The sequence below is a fragment of the Barbus barbus genome, assembly GCF_936440315.1.
Source record: "Barbus barbus genome assembly, chromosome: 16".
NCBI classification, from domain to species: domain Eukaryota; kingdom Metazoa; phylum Chordata; class Actinopteri; order Cypriniformes; family Cyprinidae; genus Barbus; species Barbus barbus.
In genome coordinates, this window is record NC_136744.1 from 31493781 (window position 1) to 31514876 (window position 21096).

Below are 21096 nucleotides of genomic sequence, written 5' to 3' on the forward strand. Positions count from 1 at the left end.
ACACAATCCCTGACAGACGGCAGGCTTCAATCGGTCACGCACAGCTACTTCTCCAGCTTCAGAACACGGAAATAACACAATCACGCAACACTCAGCGGTAACCACTCAGTGCAGTTAGATTATATTACTGAATATTCATTGTCTTTAACCACCGGAATAATCTGAATAGAGCTTTAGTGTAGCTAAAGACCAGTGAATCCATCAAGACTCTTCTACGCTGGTTAAAGCGCTGCTGGCATGAACTAGTAAAGAAGATTCAGTGCAATGGAGTCTCGCTGAGTCTTAATGTCAGATTTAGAGAAAAAAGTACTTGAATGCACTAAAAAATACTTAAATACCAGCAATTTACTATTTTATTTTGTTGTGCTAAATCAAATTGTAAACGTTATACACTATAAATACACTAAAGGTATATTCTTACTTCAGTGCAATTGCTCAAGTATACTAAATACCACTGAGATTTAAAGAGATTTTAGTGCATTGAAGACAGAGGACTTTTATGAGTGTATTTCTTAAAAGTGTGCTTTGAATTATTTAAAAATTAGTTCAATGTTAGTACACTTTTACATAGTTATCCTAAGTTTAAATTAAATTGATTTTATTTAAAATATATTAGTAATGTTATAGTTATAAGTACATTTTCCTAACTGTGCTACTTAAGTGCACTTTATATAAATACACTAATTAGCACTAACACTTAAATTGATTTGAAGTGTAGTCAGATAAAGTACCAGAAGTGTTTTATAATTGCTTTGCTTAAAAGCGTGCTACCCCAGGTGGGAAAAGTGCACTTCCATAATGTACTTAAAGTGCTCTCTCTCCACACACTAATTTTGTAATTAATATACTAAAAATGATTCTTTAGCACTTCTTGAGATCATCTAAGTGTACTCAACTGTGCTATTTTGGGACACCATGAATATGAACTATAATGCAGTTTTAACATGTATTTAAAATATGTATTTAGTCAGCACTTGTAGTACACTTGAGCACACTAGTGTATGAAAGATGGTGCAAGTGCACTACAAGTGCTGACTAAATCATTTTTATTTTTTTTACAAAGTATGTTAAAAGCACATTTTAGTTCATATTCATGGTGTCCCAAAATAGCACAGTTTCATGTATTTTGCCCATGTTTTTCTCCACTGCATAAATAGCCAAAATGAGCTTTTTACTGTTTTGTCTTACTTTTCAAAGAAACAAAATCAATAACAAAACAACATTTTAAAAATATTTACTTAAAGCTGAATTGGTTTTAACATTCTATCAGACATTATACCAACAAAGCACAATTTAACTTAAAACTAATAAGTTAGTAAAATAATATTTTTGAGAGCGCTTCTTGAATCAGTTATGTATTATTTTTGCTGTACTGATAAATGCAGGCTTGCTGAGCAGAAGAGACTTCTTTTAAAGCATTAGAATATATTACAGATCCCAATTTGAGCACTGTGTGTGAATCTTATCATAAATGTATTAACAGAGCTGTTGTCATTATTATTATTGTGTAACTTTATTTTATTTTACAGAACTTTATGAACGTGGATGGAGTTTTGGCAGAAACCCGCAGGAAGACCTCACGCTTCTCTTTGTTGACAGCAGCAGATTTATAAATGATATTTGTCACGTTTCACATTGTCACATGCCTTTAAAAAAATGAATACAAATGTTACTGAGCAGCTGACGAGTAACACTGCTTCAGCGCAGATTTTCCTCACGCTTTCTATTATGAGAGCTGATTAAACTAAATCACAGGCTGACCAAACGACTAAAACAGCATTTGAGATGTGCAGGATTTTTAGGACTTTGTTTTCAAGATTATGTATGCATCTTGGCATTTAAATCCAGCATTTATTTTATGCAAAATCCCACACCTCACATAAAAATATGTGGATGGAAACACAGCTGCTGACAGGGAAACATTGATATAAAGAATTAAAGTTAAAGTCCTGTACAAACGAGGCCTCTTCATGTTCACATTATGAACAACATATAAACTGTTGAAGACAGAACTTACCTTTAAAAGCATTGATGTGAACTTGCTGAACTCACTACCCATAATCATAATAAAAGACCAGTGTCTTCTGTACACATTCTAGTACTGTACCTTTATGATTATAATACTTCACTGCTTTGAATCAAGAGCTGGTTGTTTCATCTCTTTTCTGCAGAATGGTTTGAATGCATATGAAAACCACATCTGGAGCTGTATAGATGTATACATCTGCAGTTAAAGCTGTGTGTGCGAGAGCATTGATTAGATCAGGATCGTTCAGAAATCTCTGATGTCAAGCTCTGTTAGTGTCATAAATCAGATCAGTGTTATACACACTGAAGCTCTTCATGTTTCTGTGCTGCACCGTTCAGCTAAATCTGAAAACGATTTCATCCACAGGGGAAATATTGCTCATGATGAATGCTGTTTGAAACACCACAGAAACTGATGCAACGAAAGTTGAATATTGAGGAGGATGCAGCGCTGATGATCATCCACACACAGACTACAGGTTATTCAGGGCTAAAATACCTCAAGCGCATCGTTTAATCAGTTAATATTGGACTTAAATAAAGTGTGTTACTTCTTCATATTAAACAACATTTCTTTAGTTAAAAAGTTACATTTGAACAAATTAAGCAAGCAAAGCATGAGGGAATATTCCCAGAATAACCTTCAGTTGGGAATAATATTTGTGACCCTGGAGCACAAAACCAATCATTGATGTATGGTTTGTTATGATAGGACAATATTTGTCTGAGATACAACTATTAGAAAATCTGGAATCTGAGCGAGCAAAAAAATCTAAATATTGAGAAAATCTCCTTTAAAGTTGTTCAAATGAAGTTCTTAGCAATGCATATTACTAATCAGAAAATAACCATTTACAGTAGGTTATGCACTTCTATCCATTTAGTTCTTGCATTCTTGTTTCAATTGATTGTGCATTAAATGTCTGCTAAACCACAGATCAGAAGGACTGCTGATGAACACAGGATTCATTTCAAGTGTAAAGTGTTTAAACGGCATAATGAGATCCAGCAGAATGAACAAACAGACTTCAGAGGATCTTCTCCTGCTGTAAGATGTTACCTGCTCGCTCGCTTCAAAGGAAACTACAGGAAGAATAAAGCCATCGCTGGCAGCGACTCCAGCTCTGAATGAAGAGACGTCCCTGGCCTGATTACAGGAGTCTGCACCGGTTTACTCTTTCTCCAGCTTTTCTTTCTCTGCATTTTAATCATGTGATGTCATCAAACACAGCCCCTCCTGAACACGAGCAACAACAATCAACACGAACCAATGACTGATCAGATTCAGACACATGCTACGGTCATACTCCACACTAACACTGTATTAACTCATCAATACAACTAGGGCTGCAACACCATTAGTAGCGATCAATCAATTCAAAATAAACGTTTTTGTTTACATAATATATGTGTGTGTGCTGTGTATATTTATTATGCATATATAAAAACAAACACATGCATGTATATATTTAAGAAAAAGGTTTATATATTAAATATATATAATATAATAATATAAATATACATGTAAATATTTTCAAAATATATACTGTATGTGTGTGTATTTATTTATATATACATAAACAGTACACATACATATATTATGTAAACAAAAACGTATTTTGGATGCGATTAATCGTTTGACAGCACTATAAATACACACACACACGAATATATTAAGGAAAAATGTTAGATTTATATGTAAAATATTTATATAAATTATAAAGTGTTTACATACAAATACATGCAGATATTTAAAATATACACGTGTGTGTGTGTGTGTGTGTGTGTGTGTGTGTGTGTGTGTGTGTGTATTTATATACCTGTATACACATAATAAATAAACACAGTTCACACACACATAGTAAGTAAACAAACTTTTATTGTGAATCAACTAATCGTTTTGCGGCCCTAAACACAACAGAACAAAGACACAAATGAAGTAAACAGTTCAGGTACATCTAACAGTTTTCAGGTAAGAAATGCTACAGAAACTGATCCAGTACACAGACACGTATCATATTTTCTCTGTACTGTTTATTTTCACCCAAGACATAACCAACTGTTTACATTAATATATTTTTCTGTGCATTTGACCGAAACCCAAAATATACTTTGAATGTCCGTCAGTATGTCGCTACCGGATTGAGTTCTCATTCACCCATGTTTCTATATCACTTTAACGTGTTAATAACTTCAAATGGTCCTGCCAACTGAAAGATGCATGGATATATTTACATGCAACCATAAATAGGACACATCTACAGGACATAAAAGGACACGATCTCTACGATTTGTTGAAAAGTTGTACATCTACTCATTCTGACTGTGTTCACATGTTAGAATAACAGAGCAGAGATTAAAACTAATGTAGCATTTGGACCAATCAGACACACGATTTTGCATTTAATTTCACAAATCAATTAGTCATTAAATTAACAAATAGTCACAGACCCCCCCACCCAATACACATACTGGGTCCCAATATGACCAATATGAACGACTCCAGGCCCCTGGTTCCATGGCAACCCATCTGATAACCCATCTGATAACCCATCTGATAACTGATAACCCATCTGATAACCCATCTGATATCTGATAACCCATCTGATAACTCATCTGATAACCCATCTGATAACCCATCTGATAACCCATCTGATATCTGATAACCCATCTGATAACCCATCTGATATCTGATAACCCATCTGATATCTGATAACCCATCTGATAACTCATCTGATAACCCATCTGATAACCCATCTGATAACCCATCTGATAACCCATCTGATAACCCATCTGATAACCCATCTGATAACCCATCTGATAACCCATCTGATATCTGATAACCCATCTGATATCTGATAACCCATCTGATAACTCATCTGATAACCCATCTGATAACCCATCTGATAACTCATCTGATAACCCATCTGATAACCCATCTGATAACCCATCTGATAACCCATCTGATAACTCATCCGATAACCCATCCGATAACCCATCCGATAACTCATCCGATAACCCATCCGATAACTCATCCGATAACCCATCCGATAACTCATCCGATAACCCATCTGATAACTCATCTGATAACCCATCTGATAACCCATCTGATAACCCATCTGATATCTGATAACCCATCTGATATCTGATAACCCATCTGATAACCCATCTGATAACCCATCTGATATCTGATAACCCATCTGATAACTCATCTGATAACCCATCTGATAACCCATCTGATATCTGATAACCCATCTGATAACCCATCTGATAACTCATCTGATAACCCATCTGATATCTGATAACCCATCTGATAACTCATCTGATAACCCATCTGATAACCCATCTGATAACTGATAACCCATCTGATAACTCATCTGATAACCCATCTGATAACTCATCTGATAACCCATGTTTTATTGCTCAAAGGAATGCGGGCAGAGCAACACTCACTTTATATCCCCTTAGGAAAGACACATCATGCCATAAAAATAGACTCTTCTCTAATTAATTAATAGAAAAACCTTTATTTGAATGAACACATATCTTAAGGTCATTGTGTATATTATTACTGTTCTTGTATATGTTTTTGTGTATACTGTTTTATGCATGCTTATGATAGAACACTAGTTAATATTACCTCACTTTTACCATGTTTGGTCTCTATCAGTTCGTCTTCGGATGATCTAATTCAGAGCGTATATTATATGTCGATAACTATGCAACATATAAGTGGTCTATAATCTTTAATAGTTTGTATATCAACTTCAAATCCAGTTCATATGCAAATTACCATGCATGGAGACAAAGAGTCGTAAAATTTCCCTCCTAAGAGGATGAGGAGGATGTGAGCTAGAACTCTTCTGGACCCTTAAGTTTTTGTGCCAGGCCTTGTGGCCTTGACTTTCCTTGACCAAGGATCCTCGGACCTCAGCAGATCTCTTTCTTAGCTCTTTTTCCCTTTCTACCTGGGAAGAAACTGCCAATTACCATCCAGAATAACATCTTTTGGAGTTCATCACCCTTCAAACCCGGAAGAACTTGAAGAACTCCAACACCACCAAACCATCAGAACCTTCATCCGAGACTGCATCCAGACACTTGTTCAGTGACCAAAAGCATTGCAAGTATGGTACATTTAACTAAACGAAACAGAGGTTTAGTATAAGCTATAGACCCCGTTATAAACGGCGCTGATGGTTTGATTCAGGAGGTTAACTGACTCTTTCCATAGCTTCATTCTCTGGTTTCCTGATGGTTTCATCCATCAACTCTCATTTGCCCTTTCCCCATGTATGAGTGATTGTATGTTTGTTTGTTAGACTAGTCTGCGTTAGTGTTTAGTTAATAAAAGTTGTGTGCACAAATTACATGAGTTTCTGGTTCTGCCTTGCAAATTAAATGTCTCTTTACGATTTTGACCCTCGCTACATGCTCCAATGCATTAATAGGAAAGTATTTTCTGTGGCCAAGGAAATATCCTTTCTTAGAGATATGAACTTGCACTGAATGTTCGCTGGACGGACAGATCAGCTGATGGCAATTTAATTCTGCTACAGTTATTACTGTCAGCCGATATAAATAATTGTAATTAATCATAATTAATTGTAATTATTTATATTCAATTCCCTTTTGAGCAAAAATTTGCTACACTGACATAAGAGAAATGGTGGGAAAAGACTGGAAATGATGTATTGATGAAAGCATATGACACAAATGGAAACACTCTTCTATTTGAGCTTCTGCTCGGTCCAGGTTCCAGAGGCCTGTTGCACGAAGCCGGTTTCAGTTGCTTTTGTTGCTAATTATTTATTATATTCATATTATATGAATTGTAATGACTTATTTATATACTTATATTTCCAAATAATTACTATATGAAATGGCAATTAATATTAAAGTTTGCATTGCAAATTAATTTAACTACATACAGTACATATAAGATTAAATATATAAAGCTTTAAAAATGACTAACGTATGTTTTTTCTTTTGAGCTCTTTGTGAAAATATATAAATTGTGTTAACTATATTTTCTTTCTGCTCAAACTTTTGCTGCAGCGGCAGTGTTTATTACTGCCTTGTAAATGCATTTAAACTCATTATATTTTTAATAACGACATCTCTTAATCTTCAGCAGAAAAGCGAAATGCGCTGACTTTCGCGAGAAGTCAGTTAAATCTGTGACTGTTTGTTTGCTGTACATAATCTAGAGTTAATCACAGACTCTGAGTTACGGAGAACGTTTATATCGGTGAACCTGATCTAAAGCAGCTTTGATTTGTTTGGTTTGGTCAACTCTAATCCTGCTCTGAACCTCAGGTTTGTTTGGACGGCCTCCCGTCACAGATTCAGTATAGTTCACTACCATCTTTTAACCTGCAGTGCAACCCACTGAAATCTGTTCCATTTTTTCCAAATTACGTTTTTTCGATTTAAATTTTTCATTTATCATTTTTTTCCGGTTTCATTTTTCTGGACTCCCAGAATAATGGTTAAATTGAAGTTTATTAATTAAAAAGCATGTCTACTATGTTTCATGATTTTAATTAATAATTTAACATCCATTTATTTAAATTTTAACAACAATGTTAATTTTTTCACACCTTATGGTTGTTTTAGCATGTCTAATCATTTGAAAAGAATAAAAACTATTTTTATTTATTCTTGCAATAGCCTTATGAAATTCTTATTTACATTTTTCTTGGTTATCAAATGAAGGCATAAAACATGAAAATGAAACTAATTGTATTTTTGGCCAATAAATAGGATTTTCTAGCCAAATTAAAACATGGAAGAAATATTGTGTGATTATTCCTTAAAGTTTTATTAATTTTTCAACAGTAGTAGCAGTATTACTTGCATTCTACTGAATGATAGTAATATATTTCTGCCACAATGTCTTCAAGTTAAACCAAACCTTTATTTTGACGGGTTGCCATGCATACTACTCAAATGAAAGGTTAAAATGCTGATGAAGTGCCTCTCAGAGCAGGTCTGGAGATGTTGTTCTGTATTTAGTGAGACAGCAGACGGTAATATCACCGCGAGCATCACACGCTTCAGTATGTGTGTAGTAAACAAACATCATTCATTCTCACAGAGACACGCAGAACACAAAACTTCCGTGACATTAAACTGTAAATTCTGTTTTTCTGACTGGATTCCGCATTGCAGAAATCATGAGGCCCTACTGACTGCTCTTTGACAGGGAATCTTGACTGTAGTTCAACTAGTGTTAGCTATGAGCAGTTTATCTGTGAGGAGAGCATCATCATCATCATCAGAGAGACTCCATCTGCCACACAGACAAACACAGCTGCAGGACTTCCTCCAAACACTTCCTGACCAACAGGAAAGCAGCGTTCCCTCTCCGCACGACCTTCAGCGCAGTTCCTGAGCGCCGTTCTATACCATAGCAGCGATAGACGGCACGCTAACTATTTCCAGAGCATCTCGTCAAAACACTCCCAGTGACGGCGTTCAGAAGCGTTCGGTCTGCAGGGATGATGCTGAGTGAAAGATCCGGTCCAAACGTTAACATCAGACACAAACCCACAGGGTTATAACAGGAAGAGGCTGCTAATGGCCAGTGACCTTTGACCCGGACAAAGCAGAGATGTGGGATTTAACCATAAGCTACTGTAAATAAAACACACAATTATGAGACACAATACACTGAACAACACATGAGAAATAAAGCAATGCTGATCGACTGATTGATTATTTAGTTCTATTGAGTGCTTCCTGTCAAACGATTAATCGCATCCAAAATAAAAGTTGTTTACATAATATACACATTATGTATATATTTAAGAAAAATTATATATTTGTATATTAAATATATTTATATATAAATATAGATTATATAAATATGTATATATTCACGACTCACATACAACTTCAGCATACTCACGTGACACACAAGAGTTTTTCTCCGTCGCTCTGGAGTTGGAATAACATAATTCGTGTCACTCAGCTTCTTGTCAACAATGTACGGACCAGAGAATTTAGCCTGCAGTGCATCACCCTGAACTGGCAACAAAACCAGAACTTTATCCCCCTCAGAGAATGAACGAACCACAGCAGTCTTGTCAAAACGTCTTTTCATTTGTATCTGTGTACTCTCCGAAGCGTTCTGAGCCAGTTTGCAAGCATCGCGCAGTCTCTCCTGGAAAGCACCGATATAATTCAGCAGACTGCACTCAGACCGTTGTTCAGATAGCCAGTTCTCTCTCAACATTCTGAGTGGGCCTCTCACCGTATGCCCAAAACCAATTCCGCCGGGCTAAACCCCAGCGACTAGGGTGACCACCCGTCCTGCAATTTGCGGGACAGTCCCGAAATTGGGAGCTTTGTCCCGCATCCTGCAAGACGTAAGGTGCGTCCCGCATTTCAATTATGTATTCTGTATGTTTTTTTTTTTTCATCCCAGAAACTGAAATACCAAAATAAGAAATAGGCCTACATTAAAAACTGACTGGCATTTAAAACCCCATTTGCATGTTCTAGCTAAGAAAATAACCAACCCACGCAGTCGTAGACAGGGAGTTTTCCGCAGATGACGACTGCGTGGACGGCACAAAGGATGTGCGGACCTCATCAAGGGCTCGAGCACCACCGACGGAAATGGTGGAGCGCACACGGAAAAACACGATATTCTCCTTTCATTGAAAAAAAAAAAAAAAAACGGTTGCAGCTTTCAGACACGACTTTCTTCTCATTTTAATAGTTCATTTGAGGCGGTTTCTATGGCGTTATTTTAATGACAAGTGTCCAGAGCGCATTATTGTAATGCGGGAATGCAGCAAATGTCTCTGTTTGCAGGATTCTCTTCACTCTCACACAAAACAGATGCGCGCTCTCTCTCGATCAGACATAAGGCTACGTGTGCAAGCTCAAAACTTATACTCTCTCCTGGATTTAATGTTGCCAGAAGCGCAACCTGGAGTGTGGGCAATGGGCATCCATCGGCAGAAACATAAATCGCGCACAAGACAACGGATGTAATGTAAATCAGTATTTAAATAACATAACAGTAGTAAATGTATCTGTCTCACACGTGTCCCGCATTGTCCCGCAAAATCACATCTACTGTGCCGCAACAGATCTATTGCCAGGTGGTCACCCTACCAGCGACTCCTGAACGGTCTCACGGACCGCAAACATCAGTAAAGGCAGCCCTTCATCCCAATCCTTTCCTGACTCGACGCAGTATTTACTCAACATGGGTTTTAGAGTTTGCTGAAACCTTTCAAGCACTCCTTGAGTCTCATGATGATTCGGGCTAGATGTAACATGCATGATTTTCAGTTGGATCACTTGCGGGAAACCAAACGTAGAAAAAAACATGACCAAAGCTTTCACAACAGCCTTCGCTTTTAATGAGCGCAATGGTACCGCCTCCGGATAACGAGTAGTCGTGCACATGAGCGTGAGCAAATAGACATAACCCGATCTGGTTCGTGGTAACGGCCCAACACAATCCAAGATTATCCGAGCTAAAGGCTCTCCCAAAACAGGGATAGGTTGAAGAGGTACAGGACGGATGATTTGATTAGGCTTTCCTACAACCTGGCACACATGACATGAACGGCAATACTGCTCCGGATTTAATACCAGGCCAAAAGAAATAACGTAAGATTCGATAACACGTGTTAGTAATTCCCAAATGGCCAGCGACCGTATCAGGAGCTACGCTCAAAACTTGGTTGCGTAGACACTTAGGTACTACGAGCTGGTAAACCGTATCCCAACCTAAACCATAGGACCTTGCTGGAGTCCACTTTCTCTTCAACACATCATTGTCCAGAAAATATGCCACGGATTTACAATCAATGTCCTTCAAAGTTACCGCCCTTTTCCTACAGCACAATAGAGACGGATCTTTTCTCTGTTCAGCAGAAATCAGAACCTTGTCAGCGGACTGCGGCAACTCAGCTATCTCCATTTCAGCACCACTACTCAAAAATCGAGGGATATTCTGATGCTAACTCACCGGAAGTAACAGAATCATACACAGGATTTTCAATAACTTCGGGAACTGATAAATCGTTACCAACAATTAAGGCAACACCATTCACAGGCAACCTGTGACGCACTTCCACTTTACAAAACATGTTACTAAACCGGATCGAATGTACACGTTATGCGACGGTACCTTCAACCTTCAACCCAATTCAATACCTTGGATAAGAACATCAGAACGGCAATAACTTTTCTCAGAAAATGGCAGTGCACTAGCTAGCACAAACAATTGGTTAGCCCCTGTATCACGCAACATAGTTACAGGAACCAAATCCCGATCCAAACCACTAAGAGAAATCATTCCCTGACACACGAAAGGATCATATGCCGCATCAATATTTAAACCAAAATGACCACCAACTTTCTGAACGAAACCAACACTTTTGGGCGACTTGGCCTTACTTTTCTTTTTCAAAGAGGGACACGTCGCGATCAAATGGCCAAGTTCGTGACAATAAAAGCATTCACGCGTTTCAATAGGCATTATTTGTTTGGACGATTTCTAAATTTTAGCACCCTTTTCCCCAAATGGAGGATGCGATTCACGATGTGCTACAAAGACATTTTTATGAGTCAAGGAGAACTCATCCGCACACACGGCAGCCTCAGCAAGAGTGGAAACTTTCTTTTCGTTCAAATAAACAACAATTCGATCCGGCAACGAGTTTTTAAAATCCTCAGTCAACATCAACTCACGAAGTTGATCGAAATCAGCGACTCTGCTGGAGTAACACCACTTATCAAAAAGCACATTCTATCCCCTTGCATATTCTACATAGGTTTGACTGGCATCTTTAACATGTGAACGAAATTTCTGTCTATAAGCCTCAATTCATAAGCTCTTAACACTGCACTTTTCAATTTGTCATAATCCAAGCTATCAGCAACAGACAGCATGGAACAAACCTCTTGGGCTTTCCCAGTTAATTTACACTGTATCAGGAGGGACCAAACCTCCCCAGGCCAGCGTAACGCAACAGCTATTCACTCGAATGCGCCAAAATACGAGTCTACCTCGTTATCCCTAAATACTGGCACGAGCGTAAAATGACGACTTATATCAAAATCAGCTGCACTGACAGAGGTCACAGACACGTGAGGCACAGAAGACGAAGAAGAATCAATGGGCATATTAAGCGGAGGAGGCGGCACAACCATTTGAGCTCTAACTGAACCTGTTGTACGCCGATCAGCCTGTGTTTCTAATTCACACGGCCTAAAACGCAAGAGTTGAGTAGTATGCTCCTGACATTTAATTTCCAGATCTAACTGTTTTAACTGAATAGCTCATTTTTCACACCCCTTAATGAGTGTAACAGATCAGAGCCTGTTCATCACTAGCCACAGCACTCACGTTTGGACTCAGTTGTAGAATACCGTGCTGTGTTAGTGCCGCATCAATTACGTCTCGCACTTCTTGCTTTCTGCCAGTTTTCGTCAACGAAATATCATAGAAGTCAGCGAGTAAATACAAGTCAGTTTTTTTTTACAAGTCCCGAGAAGGAGCCTGTTTAAACGCTTCTAAACTAAACGCCATATCCACCGACCTTTCACTTCCCCACCACCCATGAAATAGCTGCCCGTCAAAACATAGGAAAATAAATATATAAATTGTACTCACCAACAGAGCCGCAAATTTCTTAACTTGCATCTAATAAATCCTCTAATTCTAAAAAGAATAGGACGAGCCCCCAATTGTTACGCCCTGTGTCTGGGGGTAGTAAAGATCGTCTCTAAACAGGGCATAACAAAGCTGGGTTGTGGTTCTGGAATCCCCATCCAAGCACGATACACTCCGTCGATAATCAAACAAATACATGATGCTGGAAAAATGATTACATTTATTTAATACAAACAAGTGGAATCAGGAGCATCTCTTCAAGGTGTCCCGAAGGCCAAAATAACAAACAAAAGAAAAAAGATATATAAATAACCTAATCAAAAATACATTTTTACTTCCCTAACTGCCTAACACAAAACAGCAAAAACTAAACGGCAAGACACCCCTTTGCTCCACGTTCTTAGAATACAACGTTAAAAATGAATTAAGGTGATCTACAGTAAGAAACAAGTTTGATCATCGGCTGGAGGAGGGATCCAGGGGCTCTCAACCCAAACGTGTCCGAACCAACAATGAGCTCAGAGATCAGACAGAACAAGAGAGGGGAAGGGAGAAAAAAAAACACATACACAGCAACTACAAGAAACTCAGGTCGTAACACATAAAAAATAAAAAAATCTCAATTTATCCAGAATCGTGCGGCTCTGTTTTACACACAGACAGCTCTTAATCAAGTCCAGTTTATGCAGCCGGCTGATTTTTGTTCATGTTATTCAGCTGCAACGAAATGTTTTGCAAAAAGAGACACAGAATAAATATGTTTGATATCTAAATGTTTGACTTTAATCACAATGGAATCATAAAGAATCTGAATCAATAAGCAGAATCGGATCAAATTCAAACATTACTCAACCCTAAGTTTCATACAGTACATGTTTCGCTGATTCCTTCCATTCTAAGTGCATTACTGCTGAACATTAAAGCTTATCTGTGATGCACAGGGAAAAAACATGGATATCAATAAAAGAAATTGAGAAAATAATAACTGTAAGGGGAAAATGAGAGCAAGACTGTAGGGTTGGGCGATGTCTGCAGAGAAACATTGCGATGGACGATAACATCGGGGGGCGGGGTGGAGTAAGGGGTGTGCCCGAAGCATAAATCTGTATTCAGAACGGCAAGGAAAACAAATAACGATTGCCATTGTTTGCCTGTAACAGTACATCAAATTTCACTTACCACATAAACAGAGTAAGGAGAGATGACTGAAGCTGTTCGCACACTGGATGAGAAGAGCAGCGTCGCGCCACAGCTTTAAAATTCAGACACATTTTCTAAGAGCGTTCGCACACCGGCGACACCTAGCAACGATTCAAAACAATGTAAAGATGTGGCGCGACGCTGAGCTTCTCATCGAGAGTGAGAAGTGTGAGACCAGACTGAGACGATGGCGAATGATTTGCAGATCCAGAGCACAACTGACAAACATCTGATCTTGTAAAATGTGTGGTAAGTACTGCTGCTCCATGGTATGAACAGAGTGAACACTCTAAGCAGAGTAAACAGAGTGATCACTCTAAGCAGAGTAAACAGAGTGATCACTCTAAGCAGAGTAAACAGAGTGATCACTCTAAGCAGAGTAAACAGAGTGAAATCCAACGGGTGAAGACGCGACTGAACTCTGTCAAATCCACAAAAACACACACCAGTGACCTGGAAGCAAACTCTCTCGCATCCTTCATCTCAGCCATCTGACAGCCAGAGCGCACGGCAAACACCAGAGACAGAAATAAAGACATCAGATATATCGAGAATCACTGAGCTGCTCCGTGACAGCCTGAGCGTCAGGAATCTTGAGAAGCCACAGAGACACAGCTCCAGCGAGACTCATTATGGAGATTAATAATGAAATGGTTTTCAGAAATGCTTTAGCTGAGCATTTTATTCATTTTTAAATGTTACTCCGCATTTCAAAATGTCCAGAGAACATTCAAATGCAATATTCCCATAATGTTTGGAAAAATTATAAAATGCAATGTTCCATTAAGGTTTGCAATGTTTTTAAAACGTGGATGAGAACTAACATTTTCACAACTTAATGTAAATGTGTTTAGAACATATTTTTGTTAGCTGGGTTAGTACTGAAGACCGGTAAACTACTGACCCATGAGTATAGATCGTGTTTCTACATCACAAGCATCTCCAGGAACACAGAACATCATAAACACGTGTCTTTAATCAGATCCGCTGCTCTCTGGGAAACACAAACAGAAACTGAGAGAAGCCAGAGTTCACACCACAACATGAAACGCTGCTCACTTCAGCCGTGTGACATTCAATGACAATAAAGTCATGCTGTAGTATAAAACAATCTGCTCCAAATAGTCCTTTGTGTTGTTTTGCACTGTTTTAAATGCATGCAGCAACGCAGCAAATGAATGTCAAAGTATCTGTCATCCAATAAACCTGAAACAGAGCGAGTCAGAGATCATTAGGATGGTGGAAATCACAAAGCCATCCTCCGCTGGGCTCTGATCCGTAGGGATTGAGGAGCATTGCGTGTGAAGAGCGTGTGGGGGTGCACTGAGATCGCAGTTATTATAGTGCACTATAGGAAATATGGGACAACACACACACGAATCGGGACAGAAGTGGGGGAGGAGAGCGAATATAAACGCTGATCGCATGGATGATGATGGAGAACATGATCTGATCTCGTCTTCTTCTTATAAGATCACATGACATTCCTTCCCTTGCAGACTAGTTCATTAGTAACATTCACTCGTGTGTTTATCTGAAAACAGATATTTTAAATAGTAAACATATTTCACAATTTTACCATTTACTACTTTGGATCAAATAAATGCAGGCTTGGAGAGCAGAAGAGACTTCTTACTGTTCAAAAGCTTTCGTCTGGTAATGAAGATGCAATCTATAAAAGGCTAAACATTTTAAATCTTTAAAGATAAGTCAAAAGGAATGAGCTGAAATAAGAGACGTCTTTGCTTTGCTTTAATTGTTGTCACCATGTTGAACTCCTCTGAGAAGAGCTGAACTCCTCTGAAACACCAGCATCAACACAAACTCAACCCTTCGACAAAAACCATTCATATGAACTCCAGATCATAACCAGATCTGCTCTGTCCGATAGCGCTTAGTGAAGACAGATCTTTTCATGCATCCCAGCGTAACGCACAGAAAGAAACAAATGTAGGTGGGACTTGGTTCAGTGCAGCACTTGTTGATTGGATGTGGAGATGTGGGCGTGGCACTCAGAAGCGTATGCAGATGAGCGTGAGTTTTCAGGGCGGAGTTAAGAGACTAAACCCTGCATACATCACCAGACACTGTGATTAAACATTACAAACTCAACATTTAGTAATGAACTGTTCTTAATAAGATATACAACAATTTACATTTCATGGCACCTCTCCTTTAGCCACAGAACCCAGCTCCTTATAATCTCAAGGACCGCTCAGATTACAAAACTACGATCCACAGCTGCTATATCAATGAGAAACACAGATTCATCATGTCTGAGCCAGACTGGATCTCCTCAGGTGGAGAAGAGAGAAACAGCTGCTCTTCACCGATTCAGAACAGACATTATATTCCTCTTAGCACTGGAAATGCACTGAGAGAGATTGCTCTAAAGCTCATACCCTTCATAAAAACCTTGATACGCGTTCAATAACTCTAATGCCATTCGCTTTCAGTAAACTCCAGATTCATTATTCCAAACCAGACATCCATTTAACTGCATAATCTTACGTTTAGTTCAATGTTTCAAGGATTTTTTCTTTGTCGTCTGCCATGTAATGAAAATATATGACTTCCGTATTCAATAATGCCGGATTACAGAACCATTTATGAGCAGCCTATTAAAACAAGAGCAGATATCTGTCAATGGAATCAGAAAAATCGACTTAATTCAAAGAGAAAATAAGCTTTCATCCCCCATCGACAGATATTTGTTCTTGTTTTAATCATAAACTCAATTTCTCAGAAAACTAGGCTTCATTTGGCATCTCCAGTAAATGTGTTTTGATTTATGAAAACAAAACAAATGCGGAGGAACAAAATCACTTTTTGCCGTGTATGCAACATTTATGACTTTATGAATTGAAGACTTTCTGCTCTGATTTAAGAGCTTTTAAGACCTTCGTTTGAGGATGGGTGAATTAAGACTTTTAAAGACACACAAAAAACCCAGAATATGGATTTTCCTGCTTTTTACTGGCCCTAAAACAATCTATATATTAACTTCAGTGTTAAATTATCAGTTTCAATTTATATTAGATTAGTTTCAGTTTCATTCATTTAAAAGTAATTTTCTGTTTTCATATATAAATGTCAATTTTTAACTTTTAATGTACTGTGTAATATTTACATGTATTTTTGAACGGTCACCATTGGCACGTAAAGCAAGAAAGACTGCTAAAGTCAACAGATTTTAATAATAGAGCTACCAATCTCCGTGTAAAAATAACATTGTGACGCTGGCTCTGAATCTCAGGTGAAACTTCTCATTTTGACCCCCCCTCTACAAAATAGTGCATTACTCGGTAAATATTCATCCATGACATTCATATTTTGGCTTTTATCACTATAAATGATTATCTTTCTACAGAAAAAAATAAATAAAAATTTGAGCTGGGGATGTTTGGTTGATTTGGCACAGAATGACCCTACTGTGAATAATTAATATTATGTAAAAAATATATTATGTAGAAAATATTTTTATTACATTGTTTTTTTCTGCATACTACAGTACTGTACATTTTATAAACTGATGGATTATTTGCATGCATTTAAGTATTTTTATTATTGCTTTATTTTAAACAATTTTAGTTCATTATTTTGATAACATTTATTCATTTACCTAATGCAATCTTATTTATTTTTACATTTTACACCGTTTTATTTCTAAACTAAACCAAGGTTTACCCCGCTTTGAAACCCCTGAACTAAAAATCAGTCCTGCGACTCAAGACCTCACACACACACACTCAGACACACACACAGACACACACACAGACACACACACAGACACACACACAGACACACACACAGACACACACACAGACACACACTCAGACACACACACTCAGACACTCTCACACAGACACACACACACACACACACACACACACACTCAGACACTCTCACACAGACACACACACACACACACACACACACACACTCACACACACACTCAGACACTCTCACACAGACACACACTCAGACACTCTCACACAGACACACACTCAGACACTCTCACACAGACACACACTCAGACACTCTCACACAGACACACACTCAGACACACACACTCAGACAGACACACACACACACACACTCACACACACACTCAGACACTCTCACACAGACACACACTCAGACACACACTCAGACACACACACTCTCACACAGACACACTCACTCATACACTCTCATCTGAGAGCTGAACACATCACAGACACTAAACCAGAAAATACAGGTGAACTCAACAAAACAAGTCAAATATGTCTACATTTAATTTCCTTCCTGGGTTTAAAAAGCTGTAAAGACATGGTTTCCTCCTGAAGCCCGTCTGAACATCACAACTCTATTTACTTCTTGATTGTTTTGTATCTGATTGGCTGTTATATTACTGTATTGTATTCCTTCATGCTCTTCTGATCTGATCACTGACACACGTGATGATGTGGAAACTGATATCTGATCGATACTGAAGCATCTGTTTTGATGAGATATGATTTCCACAAACAGTCTGATCATCAGCAGCATCATCTCACAGCTGTCCCTCACACTAACCGGTGCTGAACGCGACCTTACCTTCGAGACTGAAGATGATGAAGATGGCCAGCGTCGCGTCGGATCTGCGTCGCGTCGGCGCGGTGCCCGGTGATCCGTCCATGTTTTCCGCGTTTATAAAGTGCGCTTACTCTCTTTCTCGACACGCAAACAACTAACCGAGATGAAAGCGGCGCGGGGCGAGATCCGTGATCGCTGTATTCCGGTAAGAGTCTCGGCGCTCCTCACCGGATCGACGGGTCACTTTACACTCTCCCTCTCCCTCTCTCTCTCTCTCTCTCTCTCTCTCTCTCTCTTTCTTTCTTCCCTCTCTCTCTCCGGTTTCCGGTTTCCACGCCGCTCTCTTCTGTAAACGCGTCCAATGCTGCATCCCGCTGGCGGAACCGGGAAGCGTCACTTCAAGCTGATTTCTCTTGGATTTGATGATTATTTAATTTATTTCGAAGGGTTTGTGGCTACACTTGATGCGGACTGAGGCAGTCAAAAACATTTAATAAATATTAATATAATAAAATAATAATAGAAGCATTGTAGCTAAATAATTACCGAAACAAGTTTAAACTGTAACACTGAGTAGCCTATAAAAGGAAAAACATGAACAAAACACCCGAATATCTCAAAATATTTTAAATGAATCATAATTAATATAATGTTACTGATCACGCATATCATCAACCATATATCCAGCGACTAAATTGTCCCTAGCAATAAATTAAAGCTACAAACTCCATCATAAAGCACAATGTTTCCATCTAACGTGTATTTTGAGCTGCAGCTCATCATATTAATGGAGTGTTTCAGTAGTTAGCAGTAAACCAGTTACCTCAGCTGAATATCTTCATAGATTTGTGTTGATGTTATCTTTGAATGGAAATACAGATATTTTATTTGTTAACATAAGTTTTAATTTCAGTTAATGTGATCAAACTAGCGAGCTGAGGCAGTAGTAGTGCTGAGAGTATCGTGTAAATATGACTGAACCCTCAGACTGATTCGAACTCGTGACTCCAATCATTCAGCTGTTAGCAAAAACCAGATCAGAAGAGACATTCGTTCTCGGATCTCCAGAGACATCGCCTGTAATGATTTTAGTAAGCAGGTATGATGGGTGAAACAAATCTTTTAGAAACTCTGAATCAGTTAAAAAACAAACAAACTCTGAATCTGTTAAAAAACAAAGAAACTCTGAATCAGTTTAAAAACAAACAAACTCTGAATCAGTTAAAAAACAAACAAACTCTGAATCAGTTAAAAAACAAACAAACTCTGAATCAGTTAAAAAACAAACAAACTCTGAATCTGTTAAAAAACAAACAAACTCAGAATCTGTTAAAAAACAAACAAACTCTGAATCAGTTAAAAAACAAACAAACTCTGAATCAGTTAAAAAAACAAACAAACTCTGAATCAGTTAAAAAACAAACAAACTCTGAATCAGTTAAAAAAACAAACAAACTCTGAATCAGTTAAAAAACAAACAAACTCTGAATCAGTTAAAAAACAAACAAACTCAGAATCAGTTAAAAAACAAACAAACTCTGAATCAGTTAAAAAACAAACAAAGTCTGAATCCCTGAGTTAAAAAACAAACAAACTCTGAATCTGTTAAAAAACAAACAAACTCAGAATCTGTTAAAAAACAAACAAACTCTGAATCAGTTAAAAAACAAACAAACTCTGAATCAGTTAAAAAAACAAACAAACTCTGAATCAGTTAAAAAACAAACAAACTCTGAATCAGTTAAAAAAACAAACAAACTCTGAATCAGTTAAAAAACAAACAAACTCTGAATCAGTTAAAAAACAAACAAACTCAGAATCAGTTAAAAAACAAACAAACTCTGAATCAGTTAAAAAACAAACAAAGTCTGAATCCCTGAGTTAAAAAACAAACAAACTCTGAATCTGTTAAAAAACAAACAAACTCAGAATCTGTTAAAAAACAAACAAACTCAGAATCAGTTAAAAAACAAACAAACTCAGAATCAGTTAAAAAACAAACAAACTCTGAATCAGTTAAAAAACAAACAAACTCAGAATCAGTTAAAAAACAAACAAACTCAGAATCAGTTAAAAAAACAAACAAACTCTGAATCAGTTAAAAAACAAACAAACTCAGAATCAGTTAAAAAACAAACAAACTCAGAATCAGTTAAAAAACAAACAAACTCAGAATCAGTTAAAAAACAAACAAACTCTGAATCAGTTAAAAAACAAACAAACTCTGAATCAGTTAAAAAACAAACAAACTCTGAATCAGTTAAAAAACAAACAAACTCTGAATCAGTTAAAAAAACAAACAAACTCTGAATCAGTTAAAAAAACAAACAAACTCTGAATCAGTTAAAAAACAAACAAACTCAGAATCAGTTAAAAAACAAACAAACTCAGAATCAGTTAAAAAACAAACAAACTCAGAATCAGTTAAAAAACAAACAAACTCTGAATCAGTTTAAAAACAAACAAACTCTGAATCAGTTAAAAATTTGATTCAAGACTTTTATTATTATTATTATTATTATTACACACAGTACATAAATCAAACAATTAAGGCAATACAATTATAAACATAAAGACAAATATATATATATACAGACTTGTTGCCAGGATAAAAACATAATACTATCAGACCACATCTCAAGAAGACTCAAAGGACGAATATAAGT

The 21096-nt window shown here is 37.5% G+C and overlaps 1 protein-coding gene across 1 annotated transcript in view; it reads right to left on the bottom strand.

Moving 5' to 3' along the window:
* LOC306882332 (inactive tyrosine-protein kinase 7-like) overlaps positions 1 to 18730 on the bottom strand; it is an 84464-nt gene extending 65734 nt beyond the window's left edge. Inside the window, exon 1 of the mRNA XM_079436881.1 lies at positions 18452 to 18730. Within this exon, the coding sequence (XP_079293007.1) occupies positions 18452 to 18533 (82 nt within the window). The 5' untranslated portion in view covers positions 18534 to 18730. The remainder of the gene's footprint in view (positions 1 to 18451) is intronic.
* Between the last annotated feature and the right edge of the window lie 2366 nt (positions 18731 to 21096).